The sequence below is a fragment of the Lissotriton vulgaris genome, chromosome 7 (genome assembly GCF_964263255.1).
Source record: "Lissotriton vulgaris chromosome 7, aLisVul1.2, whole genome shotgun sequence".
Taxonomy (NCBI): domain Eukaryota; kingdom Metazoa; phylum Chordata; class Amphibia; order Caudata; family Salamandridae; genus Lissotriton; species Lissotriton vulgaris.
The window spans coordinates 233,671,451-233,690,659 of NC_141695.1; the positions used below are offsets into that span (position 1 = coordinate 233,671,451).

Genomic DNA, 19,209 nt, shown 5'->3' on the forward strand with positions numbered 1-19,209 from the left:
CAATACTTCCAGCATCTACAGAAGCAGAAGTGTAGTACACTCCTTCTCCCACATTACAGCAAAGACCTGGACCAGCCTCCCCACACACCTTTGGACAATCACCTCACTTCTGGAATTCCGAATGGCGCTCAAGACCTAGCTGTTTGAATAAGCCTCCCGGGCCTGCAAGTACTTGGATACCTTAGAGGGTGATTAGCCACGCTTTATGAATCCTGATTGATTGATTGATTGATGGATGGCAGTGAATCTTGGATGCTGGCAGAGACCTTCAGAAACTTCTGATGGAAGAATCTTGCAGCCATGCAAGGCGGCATCATGCACCATTACAGCTTTTCCAGTTGGGCTATATTACTGCTGTGGCAATTTCTGCTTCTGTTAGGGACAGTGCCTCTGCTTGGGGGTCATGGACTATACCAATGGGGATAATCTGTCTACTGGTGCATCATGATCAGTTTGCCATATACTGTCCCTCAAAGTCTAGATGGAAACATCACAAATCAGCAAATAGCACACAAGGCAATATCACATATAAGACTGAAAACTTGGCAGCTTGCAATTCTGTGAAAAAAAGGAAAGTGAATCAACCCTCATAAATGCGTTTTGCACACCTAACTTGAACTTAGATAGGCAGAAAAATTTAAAAAATTGGACCCCGGTGTTACAAATACTGAACTACTTTCAATGGCCTCTGAAGCATGAGATCCATTGTCAGCTCTGTCAGGATTTGAACTTTTGACCAAAGGCAGTATCCAGGACTTAGGGTAACTGTTCATGCCACAAGCTTTTTTGCTGCCTACAGGTGTTAGGGATCTATTAATGCAACAGTGCAGGTATGGATTCATATATTATCCACTGTGACAAATTAATTTTAATTCAGGAAGATGTACCTCAAATAAATGTACGGTTCAGGGTTTACAGAGCCAATTCAGCTTGTTCTGGAGCAGTCATGAGGCAGACTGCCACACAAAGCTCCAAAGTAAGTCAAAAATGGAAGTCAGATGAAGGGCTTTGTCTTCTTTGACATGCAAGGACTTCTCTCTAGAGCAACATTGGGAACACTGCGTTATATGTTAGGATCGGCCTACCACTTACTAGCTACATATTACAAGGGACAGAGCAGTTTTGCTATGCTCCACAAAGGTCATGCTTTGGGCGTTTTAAAATTACTGCCTTCTCTGCAAACCAATCCCATGCATAAACATTACGGTGTTGTTAAAGAAGTCAGAGCACGCCTGTAGATAAATAAAAAGGCAGTTTCATGTTTATATTAGAGCTTGTTATACCAAATGCCTTGAAACTAGGAGCAACATGTAGAAACCTATTTTGCGATCGCATGCCTGCAATTTTTTTTAAAAAACGCAGAGTTTGCAAATGTATAATGTTTTTTTTAATGTACTAACCCTATTTTGTGATTCTGGAACAGATTACTGAATCACAAAATGGGTTTGGAAAGGCATAACAAACAGCTGTTTCAAAGGAGCATGTTTAGGGCATCTCTTCGAAAAAGATATTTGATATGGTATGTAATATGTATAAATAATTTGTGACAGAAATCCAGCTGCAAAACATTGAAAGGTTACCATCTCCATAGTTAGGGCAGTAACATAATTGCAAAGGCAAGAGGCCGGTTTGGAACCCTTCTCCTTTGTGAAAGAAAAAGAAAAAATGTAGGGAGTAGGCAGTGGCCCCGGGGACCCATTAATCACTTTCAAACAAGTTTAATAAAAAAATACATTTTCTTTTTAAATGCAGCCCCTTTCCTTAAAGGGAAATGTGTTGTGTTAAAAAAAACTTTTGGTAATTTACTCCTGGAATGGAGAATAATCTGAGGATTTGGGATTACAGGTCCTAAATGTTTCCCCTTTTTACCAGGCCAAAAGCTGCCTTCATTTTACACCACCTTGATAATTTGGTAAATAGGTCTACTGGCACTTTGTCGAAAGACCTGGAGTCCTCTTCAGCAACAGCAAGGTGCCTTGTACCACTGAGTATTTTTCACTTCCATTCAAGAGACTACATTGGAAGGTAAAACTTTTCACCGGTTTCAACTTGGTCCCTGTATCCAGCTTACGCTCTACTACAGTCAGCCTTAACATTTCTTTGTGTCCCAGTCTTCTTGTGGTGTGATTTCACTTTCTTACTGTTTGAACGCAGTGGGTTAAGTACAAGATTATTTATTTTATTGACTTTTATGATTGATCCTGAAAAGGACTGAGTTTATTATTTGTGGTGGGTTTTCACTCCCCTCAACTTATCCTCCAATTTCCTACAGTTGTGTGTGTAAATGAATGTGTGTATTTATGTACTTGAATCCTGTAAATATTTACAGTTGGTTGGAGGATGAAGCTAAGACTAGCTCCATGTACCTGACACTGTACCTAACTGCCTAAAATGTAAATAAAGAAAATATACTGGAGAGGTGTGGCTCACTGGTTAGCGGCGGCAGACCCGGAAGCAGAGAACGGCCAGGGACCAGGATTCAATTCCCGACGCGGCAGGGTCGTGGACCAGGGTCAACTGACTCAATAATTCTCGCCTCGGTGCCTACTCTAACCAGGGAACACACTCAGCAACTCTGGGCATTAAGCTTGCCTCATCTCTACAACGGCCCCCACAGACACCGGGGATGCCTGGCTTCACCTTGGAGATACCCAGAAGGGACCATCTCACAGGGAAAGCCAGGACGGGTTACCCAGCGGTCTTCAGCGCCAGGACACCCCGAGATGGGGTAACAGTGCGCTTTACAAGAATCATCATTTATTTATTATTTATTTATACTCTACCTGACTTGCTGCCGACCCATCTTTGAAGAACCTCAATCTATGCTTAGCAAATTGGTGATGAGTGTGGTGTTTTCTTAAATAAGTAAAGCTGAAACGAAGTGTAGTTCTCCAGTCTAATTTATTCGCCTCATCCACCAACAGCATAAGAACATAACTGACACAGAATACAGTAGCATAGATATTCTAAGAACAGTACAACATTCCTGTTCCATGAAATGTCCCCGAGCAGGGAAGCAAGAACCTTAAAGGAAAAGGTGCATATTAAAGAAAGACAACATTACACATCTCCCTTCTTTACAACAAGATATGACACGCAGCAATTTGAGTCATAAGAAAAATAAAAGAATAAACGAATGAAGAAAAACAGAATATTGTCTATACATAATCTTTCATATACATAGGAGCACTCCGTAATCTCTGACTCCTCCCACGATTATTAGGAGAAGGGTTGGAGCAGGACGGAGGAGGATTATTTGTACCATGGAGATTGGAGTCAGAATCACAGACAGAATGAGCAATGTCTTTTGACTTAACAACCACTACTCGGCTTTTGTTCCAAATCCTCCCATCCTGTGTTTTGATTGCATTACCAAAAACTTTAACAACAGGTCTGACATTAGTGTATTTAGACCAAGACCTTCTCCCTACAGGTGCCTTTATTTTTACCAGGTCACCTACTTTTACATCATGAAACTTTAACACATTTGATCTTATCAAAGTATGTTTTCCTACAAGTTTGCTTTTCTATCTCTCTCTCTCTCCAAGCACCAACACGATTGTCAACAAACCCCTTTTTTAAATTCATCCACCCTGGACACCACATAGTATTAGGAACTCTACCCCTGAATAATTCGAATGGGGATTTTCCAGTGGTCAAATGAGGGGAACAACGATAAGCATCAATTCTTTCCTTTAATGCCACCTTCCAGTTTAAACCGCTAGCTCTTGCTAACTGAATACATTCCTTCAACGTGCGGTTGACCCTCTCAACAGCACCATTTGTTTCCGGATGGTATAAGGATGAACGTTTATGTATAATGCCACATTTGCTAAGGTAAGAATCAAACGTGGTTGAACAAAACTGTGGACCGTTGTCTGATAAAATGCTATTTGGAAAACTTTCCCTCATAAATATATCAGATAAAAATTTGATAATAGAATTTGAGCTTATGTCATTTACAGCACAAACCTCTATCCAACGTGAATATAAATCAATTAACACGATCAGATAAGGTGTATCAGATACTCCCGTGAGGGGACCCAACATGTCTATCGCTATTTCATCCCAAGGATGATTGGGTAGATCTCTACAGACCATCGGCATTTGTCTGACTTTTAGGATTTTGTCACTAGCACAACACTCAACGCAATCTCTCACCATTCGTTCTATTTCTAAATCCATACCTGGCCACCAAAATTGAGTACGTATCATCTCCTTGGTTTTTACTATGCCCAAATGACCAGAGTGTGCATGTAATACCAACCTTTTCCTCAATGAAGAAGGAGGGACCAGCCTTAAACCACGAGTTAACATGCCATCAGAAATGGACAACTCCTGGGAGACTAGAGACCATGGTTTGTCTAGACGTTTGTTATCCTTCAACAAGGCTAATACTCTAGTCAACTCTTCATCTTTCAACAATTCATCTTTCCACTCATCTTTTCCTACTACACCCTCTGTAACCTCACAAACATTTGGAAAGTCATCTTCTTCAACATACTCTTCATCAGAACATAAATTGTCACCCTTCACCAACCTTGAGAAACAATCCGCAGCCTTGTTCGACACACCAGGTAAATATTGTACTTCGAAGTCAAACTCCTGTAAAGATAATATCCTCCTCCTAATCCTAGAAGAGATGGAATCTAAACCCTTTATACAGAAAACTTCTTTTAATGGTTTGTGATCTGATTTGACTATGAATTTCGTGCCCCAAACCAAATTCTTGAATTTCTTAAGTGCCCAAAATATAGCTAAAGATTCTTTTTCAATAACGGAATAATTTAATTCCAGACCACGAAGACATCTGGATGCACAGGCAATCAGTGAATCATGACCTAGTTTATTCTGAACTAGAACCGCTCCTAATCCCTTATCACTTGCATCAGTGAATACATATGTAGGTAAGCCAGGGACAAATGCTTGTAAACAAGGAGCCTTCTTTAATTCATCCTTTATTCCCTCAAATTCTTTTTTACACTCGTCCGACCAGTCAAAGGTAACGCTCTTAGCAGTGAGTCTTCTCATATTTTTTGTCTTATCAGCAAAATGAAGAATGAACTTTCCATAAAATTCTACCATTCCAAGAAAAGACAACAATTCATCTCTGCTAACTGGTTCAGCCATGTTGTCAATAGAAGCAACTAAGTCTGATTTTGGAAAAACCCCTTCACTCTTGATACAGGTACCAAGATAATTAACCTCCTCTAAACCAAATTTGCATTTCTCCTTTTTCAGAGACAAGCCAGAGTCAGACAACCTTTTTAGTACATCACACACACGCTCATTGTGTTCCTTCATGTCGGACCCAAATATCAAAAGATCATCTTGATAACATTTTACTCCTTTGAGCCCTTTAAGTATATGCGTCATGATTCTCTGAAAAACAGAGGCAGCTGATATTAATCCAAAAGGCATTCTTTTGAATTTAAAAGTACCCATGGGTGTTATAAAAGCAGTTAAATCTTGACAAGAGATATCTAATTCTACCTGGTGATAGGCAGATGCCAGGTCTAGGGTTGTAAAGTACTTTGCACCCTCTAGCGTACCTACAATCTTGTCTATATTTGGTAAAGGAAATCTGTCTACCACAACCTCCTTATTTAAAGCTCTTAAGTCTATGCACAAACACATTTCTCCAGTTGGCTTCTTTGCTACCACAATCGGGGCCAACCATTCTGTTGCTTCTACTGGTTCAATTATATTGTTTGCAATTAACTTTTCAATTTCCTTTTGAACTTTCTCTTGTTCAGCAAGAGGAATTCTTCTTACCTTTGCAACTATTGGAATCGCTTCTTTTTTTAGGTTCATACAATGCTTGTAGCCTTTTAGACAACCTAACTCATCCTTAAATACAGATGGAAATTTTTCTGCAAACATATCAGACAGATTTTTTACCTCAAGTATTTGTATTTGGGGTGATGCATTTGGATCAAGTGTCACCCCTAGATCACGTTGATCTCTCCAGCTAATTAATGCATCTCCAAAATTGGTAACATAAATCCTCCCTGGAATGATTCTACATCCCAATTCCATAGTGGCCATGAAATATCCCAACATCTTTATCGGTTTACTGCCATAACCTAATGGTAAAATATCACTTTTGAATAACTTTACATCTTTACCAAAAGTTTTGTGCAGTAAATTTTCATCAATCATTGTGATTTGAGAACAGGAATCAAATTTGAACTCAATCATAGCATCATCCACCTTAACTAAATGAGTGGGATGCTCTAATGGACCACTACTAATCTGGAAGGTCACTGTTTTCACGTGTGGTTGAGACCATCTCTTAACAGTATTATCTCTTTTGTTACCCTTTGTTCTACAACACTTTGAAAAATGACCCCTTCTCCCACAGTCATTACAAATAGATTTCAAAGCAGGACAATTTGGAGCATTAGCTAAATGACCAGCATTTCCACATCTGAAACAAGAAAATTTGTTAGACATATTAAAACTTGAATTGAATCTATTCGACCCATTGTCATTTTTTCCACTGTCCACCTTATCTTCTTTTTTGACCTGACAAACAACTTCCTCAACCTTGGATTCAGTCTTCTTCTCCGGCTCAACCAACTTCTCTTTTTCACCTTTTAATTCATCTACACATTTCGTCATGTGCTCTACTTGCTTGGCTATTACTAGTACTTCTTCTAAAGGTGGTTCATCTTTCAGCCATAGTTCCTTACGAATACTGTCATGAGCACATTTCAATACGAACTGATCTCTTATTCTTTCCTCCAACGTTTGACCAAACTTACATGACGAAGCTAATTTTCTTAGAGCAGATACATAGTCTTCCACTGACTCATCTCTTTTTTGACCTCTCAGCCCAAAATGGTATCTTTCCATTATTGTGCTCAACCTTGGGAGGTAATGACGATCTAACTGTTCTATTGCTATTTCATACTCATTTAAGTTCCTCTGTTCCGCTGTCGTGAGCTCTGGTAGATGCTCTAGTACATCTTGCCCTTCTCCTCCTAAGCAGTGCAATAATAATGAGTGTTTTCTTTCTGCACTTAAATTTGTGCCACATACCCTTGCATAATTTGCAAACATTTTCTTCCACTTCTGCCATTTTACGTTTGGTTCACCAGGACTTATTAAGAAAAACGCAGGCTGGGTTACATTTTGCATTCTTCTCCCTCTTTTTTTTTTAGGTGAAGAAAAAAAAATAAACTTGTATTTTGAATTGTAATGCAGACTGTTTTCTTCTTTTTTTTTAAGTTTTCAAATCTCTAATACAGTTCTCCTTCAAAGATTCTTCCTTAAGAAGTAATTTTACTTAAATCAAATATTAGTCTTATTTTTTTTTAATGTATTTTCCTATGAACAATGTTCTTTTCCTTTGAATTGGAAAAGAGAACGTTAAAAATAATGCTTGTTCTTTTCCTTGACTTAGTATAGAACGTTTAAATAATGCCTTTCTCTGTCTCCACAAACAAGGTTTTATTCCTCTGAATGGATTGTTTAAAAGAACGTTCAGGACAATGCACGTTCCTTTCCCCAACTTAGCGGTGAAACGCAGAGGACGCGGATGATTCCTCGCGTCTCTCGTCACTGAAGCGCACGCGTGCGCAATGCGTCATTGAAACGCAAGATGGCTTTTGTTGGAACGCATTCCATACAAGATCGCGCACCTTCACGCGGGCAGCGGCAGCGCGAGCAAGCTTAAGTTTAAGAGTTAACGCGGACAGCGTTGTTTTCCCTTCTTTTTTAAAATTCCCTTTTTTGACTACAAATCCTCCCTCCGTACTCCTCACCGGACCATATGGTGAATAAGCGTCTTCTTGGGTCACGTAGTCTGCCGCTGGGAAGGCAACGCTTCCTTCTCAAATAAAACTGCCGCTGGGGAGGAAAGTCAAATCGTCGAAGGCTGGGTGTTGAGGCATCGAGGTAGGATCGTCGCCAATATTAATGTGGTGTTTTCTTAAATAAGTAAAGCTGAAACGAAGTGTAGTTCTCCAGTCTAATTTAATCGCCTCATCCACCAACAGCATAAGAACATAACTGACACAGAATACAGTAGCATAGATATTCTAAGAACAGTACAACATTCCTGTTCCATGAAATGTCCCCGAGCAGGGAAGCAAGAACCTTAAAGGAAAAGGTGCATATTAAAGAAAGACAACATTACAATGAGGTGTTAAAAAAACCCTACCCTAGCAATGCAGGTAAGTTCAGGAGATACCATGAAGATGTTCCTGAGGGGGGAAGCCACTAATGTGACTGAGGACGGTCCTGAGACCAAGAGGATGTATTTTGGGTTCGCCCACCCTCAGGTCTGGCAACAAGTGGCATCAGCGTGCCTTGCTGTGCAAGAGGAGCAGAGTAAGGGGGCGGTAGGATTGAACAAATGTAAATTACCTACTCAAGTTGAAATATCTGCAAGAATTATTACAGATCCACACCAGAGGAGCTGCAAAGAGAAGAGGCAGACTGGATACTGATAATTCTTTGAAGAATCTACATCAAGACTTAGCAGATAGTCTATTTCCTACAGGCAAGGTGCAGCACAAGTAAGTGCAAGGAGGGCTCTAAAGAACTGGCATTGCTGCAACTGGCAGAAGTGTCCTGCTGGAGAACGGAAAGATGTTCACAATAAGTATCACATTGTTTAGCGTATGAAGTCACAGAGTAAGTCTGACTGGCAGATGAAATGCTTTCTAAGTCCGATGAGCTTACTAAGTTTAGCTGGATTTGTAAAGAGATGTATGATGTTTTCACACATGCATTTACAATGCATGCCTTCACAACGCAGGCAATACAATGAGCGCGTTGTTACGACGCGTTCCATTAAAATGCAATTCATTACAACGACTCGCTTTAGGGACGCGCTGGAGTTTGGAATAGTATATTTTATTGTTCCAACTCCAGTCTGCGCAACAGTAGGGGAGGTGTTGGATTTGAAATCCAACAATGAGTTCCCTAAAGCTAGTCATTGTAATGACTTGCATTGGAATGGAACGCGTGGTAATGACGCATTCGTGGTAGTGCAATGGCACTGCATTGTCCTAACAGCTTTGTAAATGCTGTTTCCCTTTGTAAAGTAATTAGCACCATATTGATGTCCAGCAAATATCTCAAAGTAGTTTAAATTAGCTTGAGTGGAACAGGATATGAGAGTGGTGTTTTTATGAGAACTGTACCTCTGAAAAACATAATTGGCACTGTGATTTTAATAAACATTTTTAGTGGAAGAATAATTCAGTTGAGCACAGTACTTGGAATTATCATTTTGATGGCATTCTCTGGCGCTGTACATCTGATGATCATATTTTTTAGAACTATAATTCCTTTAGTATGACTTGAATAACAGTGTTAGACATTAGTACACTTGGCATTGCTCTTCCAGCACAAATGATTGGAGTTACTTATGCTCTTTTGTCAAAGGTTTTCTGGGACAATATTGCTCCTGCGGCACAAACACTGTCTTGCTGTCCACACTGTAATGCCTTCTATGGCTTTGTCACTGGATAAGAAATATGTTAATGGAACGGTGCAGAAAATATTGAAGTGGTATATAATTTTGTGAGTGGCCCTCGAGGAACTGTGGGCAGACATCATTGGCTCAAGTCAATAATTTTTAAAAGCATACTGAGAACAGAGATTAATCACGTTTTCTACAACGTTCAATCAATTAGGGCTCTTGCAAGCATTCTCACCCTTGGACAGAGGACGGGATGTTGCTGGAGGGAGAATGAGAGTGTACAATGGGAATATTCAATCATAGTCCTTTCCAAATTTCAATATAAGAAGCCTATCAGCATAATAAGAGCGCAATCTTGTTGATTATAAACCTCTGACCTACTTAGCGAGAATGACAGCTAATGTTCAAATATTACATTTCTTGCCAGAATGTTAAAACTGTCACAAGAACATGCTAAATTCTAAAATCTACAATTTATGCCCTATTTCAGACCCTTGCAAATCTATGAAATGTCGAACAAAGGAGACCTGTAAGATCAAGGATGGAAACCCAGTGTGTGTGCCAGACTATTCAGGCACCTGCTGGGGATGGGGAGATCCTCACTTGCATACCTATGATGGGTACAACTATGACTTCCAGGGCACATGTTCCTACACCATTTCTAAGTACTGCGGCACCGACCCTACGCTCGTCCCATTCGTCATTGATGAGAAGAACGACAACCGAGGGAACCAAGTAGTTTCCTATGTGCGATTGGTTAACATCTATGTGTACGGCTACAAGATATCCATCTACAAGGGTGAAATTGGAAAGATAAGGGTGAGTAACCCGAAAGGGATATTCGAAAAGCAACAAAAAATACTTTAGTAGTTTGTCTTTTGTGGCTTCCATTTTGATTAAAATAGGAACAAGTAATCTGATTGTGTCCATTTAATTACTGTCATTGAAGCCAAAAAGATTAATTTTTAGAGCAAGAATCCCGACAGAGAATTTTAGTAAAATAAAATGTGTACATTGCTTGTGCACCTAGACTAATTTAATACTGGAACAACAATAATACTGGAAATAATATCATTCTGTGAGTTCGGCTAAAAATTATCCCAAGCTTCTCTTTTAATTCTAAGGAACGGGAAATCAAGCCACAAATGTACCTTGTTAATAATTATTGAGAAGGTATTGAATCCCAAGTTCTGTATAACATTCATGCTTTATTATTACTCCGAATGAGTCACACTCTAAGTACTTTAAAATAAGATTCTTACCGTATGGCGTAATAATCGACTTGTGGTATAATTGTTAGCAGTAGCAGCTGTTTGTCCCTCCCACCTCCCCTACAAATGCCGATCGCTGCGGGGGAGCCTGCATGAGTCCTCAGACCTTGGTCCCAGGACCTCACCCTCCCCGGCAGGTCCGTGGTGCTCTGCGTCGCCTTGATGCCAGCCATCCCCTCTGTTGCAGGGTTCAAGTCTACCCTGATTCCGCTTTTGCTGAGTGATTGACTTGCTGTATTTGTACCTGGTACTGTTTTCGTCAGTTTAACTTCTGTAATTGTGCCTGCTACCGTTTATTTTCAATTTTGCTCATCTGTGCCCCCTCGTTGTGTTTATTGTTTTCTCTCTGTTTCCTTCTGCCGCTGTTCCACTGACCCCTCCCCTTCCACCCCACTTCCGTCTCTTAGCTTCTCGTCCCTCCTCCCTCCCATACAAAAGCTGACCGCCCTGCGGTCGCGCAGCAGATGACCCTCCATCCCCTCTGTTGCAGGGTTCAAGTCTACCCTGATTCCGCTTTTGCCTGAGTGATTGACTTGCTGTATTTGTGCCTTGTACTGTTTCCATCCGTTTAACTTTTGAACTGTGCCTGCTACCGTTTATTTTTAATTTTGCTCATTTGTGCCGACTAGTTGTTTTTATTGTGTTCCCACAGCCACTGTTCCACTGACCCATCCCCTTTCGCCCCGCTCCCTCCTCCCAGCTGTTTGTCCCTCCCACCTCCCCTACAAATGCCGATCGCTGCGGGGGAGCCTGCATGAGTCCTCAGACCTTGGTCCCAGGACCTCACCCTCCCCGGCAGGTCCGTGGTGCTCTGCGTCGCCTTGATGCCAGCCATCCCCTCTGTTGCTGGGTTCAAGTCTACCCTGATTCCGCTTTTGCTGAGTGATTGACTTGCTGTATTTGTACCTGGTACTGTTTTCGTCAGTTTAACTTCTGTAATTGTGCCTGCTACCGTTTATTTTCATTTTTGCTCATCTGTGCCCCCTCGTTGTGTTTATTGTTTTCTCTCTGTTTCCTTCTGCCGCTGTTCCACTGACCCCTCCCCTTCCACCCCACTTCCGTCTCTTAGCTTCTCGTCCCTCCTCCCTCCCATACAAAAGCTGACCGCCCTGCGGTCGCGCAGCAGATGACCCGCTGGCACGCCAAAGGCGCGCCTAAGGCAAGCCTGTCTGCGCCCGTCTGTGCCTGGACCACACCCAGCGCAAGACGCCCTAGCCCCCACAAGTGCCACGGCACCTGAAGCCGCTACGACACCAACACCCTCCACGGACTCAACGCTGGCCAACCCTCCGTCTACTTACATGCCACCCCGAAGCTCACCCACGGACCCTTCACCTGTCGAAACTGCAGCTACACCAGCCAGCTCACACAGGCACGTCCCACCACAGCAGGCCACAACAGTCTCAGATGCATACTACTCAACACCCGCTCAGTTCACAAGCACTGCGTCAAACTCTGGGACCTTCTCGATTCATCCTCCCCGGACGTCGCCTTCCTGACGGAGACCTGGATAAACCCCTCCTCGGCACCCGACATAGCCATAGCCATCCAGGACGGCTACAAAATCACCCGCAGGGACCGAAACAACAAACCAGGAGGAGGAATAGCCATTGTCCACAGGAACACCATCAGAACACAGAAGACTCCCTCAGCATGGCCGAACATCTACACTTCCAGATCCACGTTGATCACAACACCACCCTCAGAGGAACCCTTGTCTACAGACCCCCGGGACCCTGACCACAGTTCAGCGACTCCATTGCAAACCTCATCAGCACGCATGCCCTCGCCTCCACTGATTACATCCTCCTCAGAGACCAAAACCTTCCACCTCGAGAACTCCAACAACAGCAACTCCACAACCCTGATTGACAACCTAGCCAACCTCGGACTCAAACAGCTCGTCTCAACACCCACCTACCCTGCCGGACACAGACTCGACCCCATTTTCTAGGCCAACAACCACGTCACCTTCAGCCACACCACAAAACTACACTGGACCGACCACCACTGCATCCATTTCTCCTTCGAGAAACTCACTGCACACATCCAACCACAACAAATCCCTCACCGCAGCTGGAACAAAGTCACCTATGACCAGCTCCTCACCACCCTCGCCCGAGACCCTCCATCCAAGCCTTCTGACACCAACACACCAGCCCAAAACTTCAGACAATAGATCAACAACTGCCCCAACACCCTCGCCCCGATCAGGAAACTCTCCAACAGGCGCACCCACACGAGAGCCATCTGGTTAAACATTGACCTCCAGACCACCAAACTAACCTGCCGTAGACTTGAGAATCAGTAGCACCAAGACCAGACACCAGACAACCACGCAGCCCTCAAGAACGCTACATGCAAGCACCACCAACTCATCCAATCCGCCAAAAGGACCTCTTTCAAGGAAAGCATCAAAAATAACACACACAACAGCAAAGAGCTCTTCAGCATCTTGAAAGAATCTTGCCTCCCCCAACACGAATGACATCCCACCGTCGCAAGAACTCTGCGACTCCCTGGCCACCTTCCTCTACCGCAAGATCACAGACATCCAAAACAGCTTTCACTCCCTGACACCGACGACAGACGCCGACACCCCTAACTCAACACCCACCAAGCACACCGACCTCCTGCTCTCCTGGATCAAGGTCAACTACGAAGACACCATCAAAATCATGAACACCATCCACTCCGGCTCTCCCTCCAACCCCTGCCCACACCACATCTTCAACAAAGCAAGCTCCATCATCGCACCCCACCTCCGAAAGATCAACAGCTGCTTTGAGACAGCCACTCTTCCGGAGAACTGGAAACAGGCCGAGATCAACGCCCTTCTCAAGAAACCCAAGGCGGACCCAAAAGACCTCAAAAAATCTCCCTGATCCTGTTCCCAGCTAAAGTCATTGAGAAGACCGCCAACAGACAACTAACCCACTTCCTGGAGGAGAAGAGCAACCTGGACCCCTCCCAATCTGGCTTCCGCAGCAATCACAGCACCGAAACCGCCCTCATCGCCGACACCAACGACATCAGGACCCTGCTGGACAAAGGCGAAACCGTGGCCCACATCTTCCTGGACCTCTCAGCCGCCTTTGGCACCGTCTGCCACCACACCCTACACACACGCCACCATGACGCAGGAATCCGTGACAAAACTCTGAACTTGGTCACCTCCTTCCTCACCGGCAGAACCCACAGAGTCTGTCTACCCCCATTCACATGCGAAGCCACCACGATCACCTGCGGCGTACCCCAAGGATCATCCCTCAGCCCGACCCGTTTCAACATCTACATGGCACCCCTTCGCCAACATCGTCCGGTCGCACCATCTCAACATCATCCTGTACGCCGACGACACCCAGCTGATCCTCTCCCTCACCAAGGACCCGGCCGCCACCAAATCCAACCTCCACGAGGGAATGAAAGCCGTTGCAGAGAGGATGAAGACCAGCCGTTTGAAACTGAACTCCGATAATAGGGAGGTCCTCATCCTCGGCGCCACCCCTTCCGCATGGGATGACTCCTGGTGGCTGGCCACGTTGGGAGCTGCACCGGCACCCACCAACCACGCACGCAACCTGGGTTTCATCCTGGACTCAACACTCTCCATAACACAGCAAGTCAATGCTGTCTCCTCCTCCTGCTTCAACACCCTCCACATGCTCCGCAAGATCTACAGATGGATCCCCACCAAAACCAGAAGGACGGTAACTCAAGCCCTCGTCAGCAGCAGGCTGGACTATGGCATTGTCCTTTAAACGGGAACCACGGACAAACTACAGAAGAGACTCCAAAGCATACAAAACGCCTCTGCACGCCTCATCCTCGGAATCCCTCACCACAGCCACATCACCGCCCACCTAAGAGACCTGCACTGGCTCCCGGTCAACAAGAGGATCACCTTCAAGCTCCTCACCGTCGCCCCCAAAGCACTCCACAGCGCCGGACCAGCATACCTCAACGAATGACTCACTTTCTACACCACGAACCCCCAGCTCCGCTCCGCTGACCTCACCCTCGCCACCATCCGACGCATTCGCCGAACGACCACCGGCAGCAGATCATACTCCCACCTCGCCAACAAGACATGGAACATCCTCTCCATTCACCTGTGACAGACCCAAGATCTGCTGACCTTCAGGAGACTCCTTAAGACCTCGCTGTTCGATCAGTAGCTACTTCATTCTCCCCCCCCGCGCCTTGAGACCCTCACGGGTGAGTAGCGCGCTTTATAAATGCTCTGCTTGATTGATTGATAGATAGAGGAAAATTTGTTTCAGGATTGTTTTCAGGGTGTTAGTTCCGGTTCCTGCAGAATATTCATGGATGAGGTTCAGTTGCTGCAGGGATAAAGGGATTGGATAAAGAGATCCTGGCCATATAGAGAATACCCCGAGAGCTAATGAGGAAGATGAACACCAGCTCTGGGTCTGCAGACATGAACGATGGTTGCCCTTTCAGGGGTTTATGAGGTTATAGAGATACCCATCTAAGCATCTAGTTTACATAAGTGAATGTTGTTCTCATTGTCTATTGCTAAAACATATCATACTTTGCACATGTGGAAAATTGACTACATTTACAAAAAGTTAAAGTCTGAGACAAGCTTGCAGAAATTTGAGTCCCAAGTGAGCAAACCCTACACATACATAACCAGCAGTTGGAAGCAAGGAGTGTTATGGGAATCCATGCAATTTATATACACAATTCTACTGCTGAAGGAGTGGTTAAGGACAAGTAATAGTAAAGAGACCCACAAAGTCGAAAAAGAGAAATAACACAAAATAATTTATGCTTAATGAAACACAATTCTCCAATTTTGCATGCTCCTCTCCTAATTTTGAAGTGCGTCTATCACAAATAATTGTATGCAAAAGAAAATGGGACCACATCCCTAAAGAATGGCCATAATGTCTTCAATAAGGTGATGTTTCTGTCATAACCTTTTTCTAACAGGAACAAATCTTCATTGGTCTCAGCTCTGCGGGAAACAACCTTTACAACGCAACTTTTTCAACGCACTACCATTACAATGAAACTTTTACAACGCAAGATCCATTACAACGCATGCCATTACAACGCAACCATTACATCGCATGACACTACAACGCATACCATTACAATGCATGTCATTACAACGCAGTCATTACAACGCATACCATTACAATGCATAATATCACAATGCATAGGACCCTTAAGCTATCCAAAACTTAGCCTACTGTTGCACCCCCTGGAGTTAGAATAGTAATTTTTACCCCTACACTATCCAACACTTACCCTACTCTTGTACCCCCTGGAGTTAGTATAGTAATTTTTACCCCTGCACTATCCAACACTTACCCTACTGTTGCACCCCGTGGAGTTAGAATAGTAATTTTTGCCCCTATACTATCCAATACTTACCATACATGCAATGTAATGATATGCGTTGTAATGGTATGCGTTGTAAAGGTAGTATGTGTTGTAATGGAATGCGGTGTAAAGGTAGTTTTTAGACAATTTGTTGTAATGGCATGCGTAGTAATGGAATGCGTTGTAAAGGATTTTGCTTTGTAAAAAATGCGTTGTTAAGGCATGCGTTGTAAAACTATGTGTTGTAACGTCATACATTCAGCTCTGCAATATACTGTATGCATAATATGATCTAGGCACTAGTTGTGCGTGCCTTTCCATGCACATCTAGCATACCATGTGCATGGTAATTTCTATGCATCACCGAATATGCACATTCAGTGCACAGACTCATGGACACGATTTACAACTGCTAATAAGCATGTGCAATGCAATCGGTCTCTCCTTGGACCCGACCGACCAAAGCTGCAGCATTTGATGAAAGTGAGTGCCGGGCTAAAAAAATGAAGCAAGCGCCTGTGTAGAGAAAGGTTTTATGCTTTGCATTAAAAGCTCCTGCCCCCCATTCCTCAGAAAGACACTGCATTTGATGAAAAAATGATGGATTTAACTCAGATCTCTTGGCTGGGGTGAATGTTTTGATTTGTTCTGCAATTTGTCCATCAATTGTGTCTTATACTGAAAAATGAAGCACGACGCCAGTGGAGAGAAAAGTTTTACGCTGTGCAGTAAAAGGGCCTGTCCTCCCGAAGCTGCCGTATTTGATGAAAGCGGGCACCCTGCTGAATAATGAGCTTGCCTCTCAGAGCAGCGCATGTGCTGCCCAGGCTCGACCGAAAAACATGGGATAATGAGATGCAGAGATAACAATGATTAAAATAAGTTTTTCCCTATGTCCCATAAAGTCAATACAGACCCTTTTTAAAAGATGCGATTTCCACAGGTCAGCTTAAGAAAAAAAAATAAGAGCGTCACTGAAAATATCTTTTTGTCTCTGGTCGTTCAGAAACTGCAACACAGAATTGGTCAGGCAATCATGGCTGGAGCTGGGCAGAAAGGGGTTGAGAAAGTAATCATTCTCTAAGTGAGACAACGTTTTTTTTGGTTCATTTGAGGGTCAATGCATATTTAAAGCCTTTTGCATGACATTCCTGGTTAACCAACAACAAACAAGAGACAATGAAATCAACTGCTATTGTCTTCACATTTAATTTATAAAGTACAGAAAAAAAAATAACTCAAATAGACTATATTTCAAAGCTTGCTTTGTGTAACTATCACAAGAAGCTGAAGGTCCTTATATTTTCAAGTGAGCATTACAGACACTGAGGAAATACTGTTAATTTCCCAGGAAGCATAAGTTTTGCATTAGTCCAGCATGTATAAATGTCAAATAGCCCGTAAGCAACTAATCGTCAATTTTAGAGCTATTGAAAAATCCAAACCTAAATGTTTTTTTGGGTCCATGAGTCCACGGTGGCGGGAGTTATGATTACCTGCAAAGACAAATGAACATGTATTTTACTTCATGTTTACTGTTGTATCTGAAAACATCTGTCGGATCTAAGTAAATAAATTATCTCTTAGAAAGACTACTCACCAAAGAAATATCTGGTGGGAGTTGGTGATGGCCTTTGGAAATTGTGCTGCCATGTCATTACTTCTCCTCTCTTCTCCAAAGGAGAAGTTAACATTTTTAATGATAAAGAAGCAAGCAAGTGCAAGAATGTAATCAGCACTCAGTTGAGAAAAGAAGGTAAACAACTTCTTGACTGCCTATAAAAACTATGCATTGTGCAGCGGCAGGCAGCATGTATTCTAGAGTCGGAGAAGAGTTGACAGATACAACCCTTCTGTGGGTTATCTCTCCTCTTTTGTGAGACACATTCTTTAGATTAAAGGTTCAAAGAAGCAAAGCTATGCAGAACATGTCCACTCCTTATGGTGGTAAATAGCCCGGTCCTAACATAGGCACTTAACACCTTGGCTGCGCAGGAAATTCCTCTGCTGTGCTGGGCCATAATGATAATGGATGTGGTCATGACGAGCTCAGTTCGTCATGAGCACACGAGCACCGTGCCTCATGACGAGCTGAGCTCGTCATGAGCACCGAAGGGATTAAGAGGAATAATTTCCTGCTGAATTACAAATTTTTAGGTCTCGCCTAGCTCAGTGCATGTGTTGCTCTAGGAGAGGTCATCTTGGCATCAATCCAGATATTCTGAAAGCTTTCTGAAAACTCGTGCGTGTAGTTCTCACATCAATTGGCCTTTGCGTGTGGCTTTCAAAAAATGAAAGGACGCAATTGGCCAAAGGCGGGTGCATTTTGCTTTTTGTCTGCTAAAGCAATTTATGGCCTTAGCCATAGTATCCTGTTACTAATTGATTTCCGCCCTGCTTTTCTTTGAAATGCTTGTTTGTCTTGTTGTCCCCATGCTAAAACTTGCGTAATAGCTTGACTTTGGGAATTTTGAGGATCAAGTGTAAAGCAAGATGACGCTGGAATAGTGAATTTTGCACGGCCCTGATTTTAATTCTGTCTTTCTGCTGAAAATGTTGCCTTCTGTATTAAGTGATATGCTTCAAACTTAGATTGGGACAAATTAGCAATTTGTGCTGTATATTTTTATAAAATGGGGCATACTGCTTATGTATTTAGGGCATGCCTTTACTTTCTTTACGTTGTTTCCTTACCTGTCCGTACACAACCAAATATGCAAACTGTGACATTAGTTTGAGCATCCGAAGAATTCAGTACTGTAGGGGGTCTCATCACGCATGGGTTTGTTTCTGGCCGTTTTCTTAATTTTTTCTATAAAATTAAGCAGTTCTGGGATTCACATTGATGACATGTGCACGCAGCACAAGGACAGTATTATGTTTGTGCTATTTAGAGAGAGGCGACAAAACTGTTCCTCTTATAGCATTAATGCTGTATGGATTAATTTGCCTTACACACTCCTGCCATCTTGTGGTTAATCCAGATTTGACTAGTGGCGTGTTTTCAAAAAGTAAGAAGACGAGTATCTTCAAAGACAATTGATCTGGTTTTCATTTTGAGTCATCAGTAACCTTGCAGTGAAAGAGCAAAGTAAAATATTTCATTCAGTGAACAGTGCATCCGAGATAAAGATTGTAATGTGTGAT

General features: G+C 43.0%; 1 protein-coding gene across 1 annotated transcript in view; it reads left to right on the forward strand.

Moving 5' to 3' along the window:
• The window catches only part of LOC147701272 (IgGFc-binding protein-like), a 901,303-nt gene that overhangs the window by 86,206 nt on the left and 795,888 nt on the right, over nucleotides 1-19,209 (forward strand). Inside the window, exon 11 of the mRNA XM_086929332.1 lies at nucleotides 9,927-10,255. Within this exon, the coding sequence (XP_086785458.1) occupies nucleotides 9,927-10,255 (329 nt within the window). The remainder of the gene's footprint in view (nucleotides 1-9,926; nucleotides 10,256-19,209) is intronic.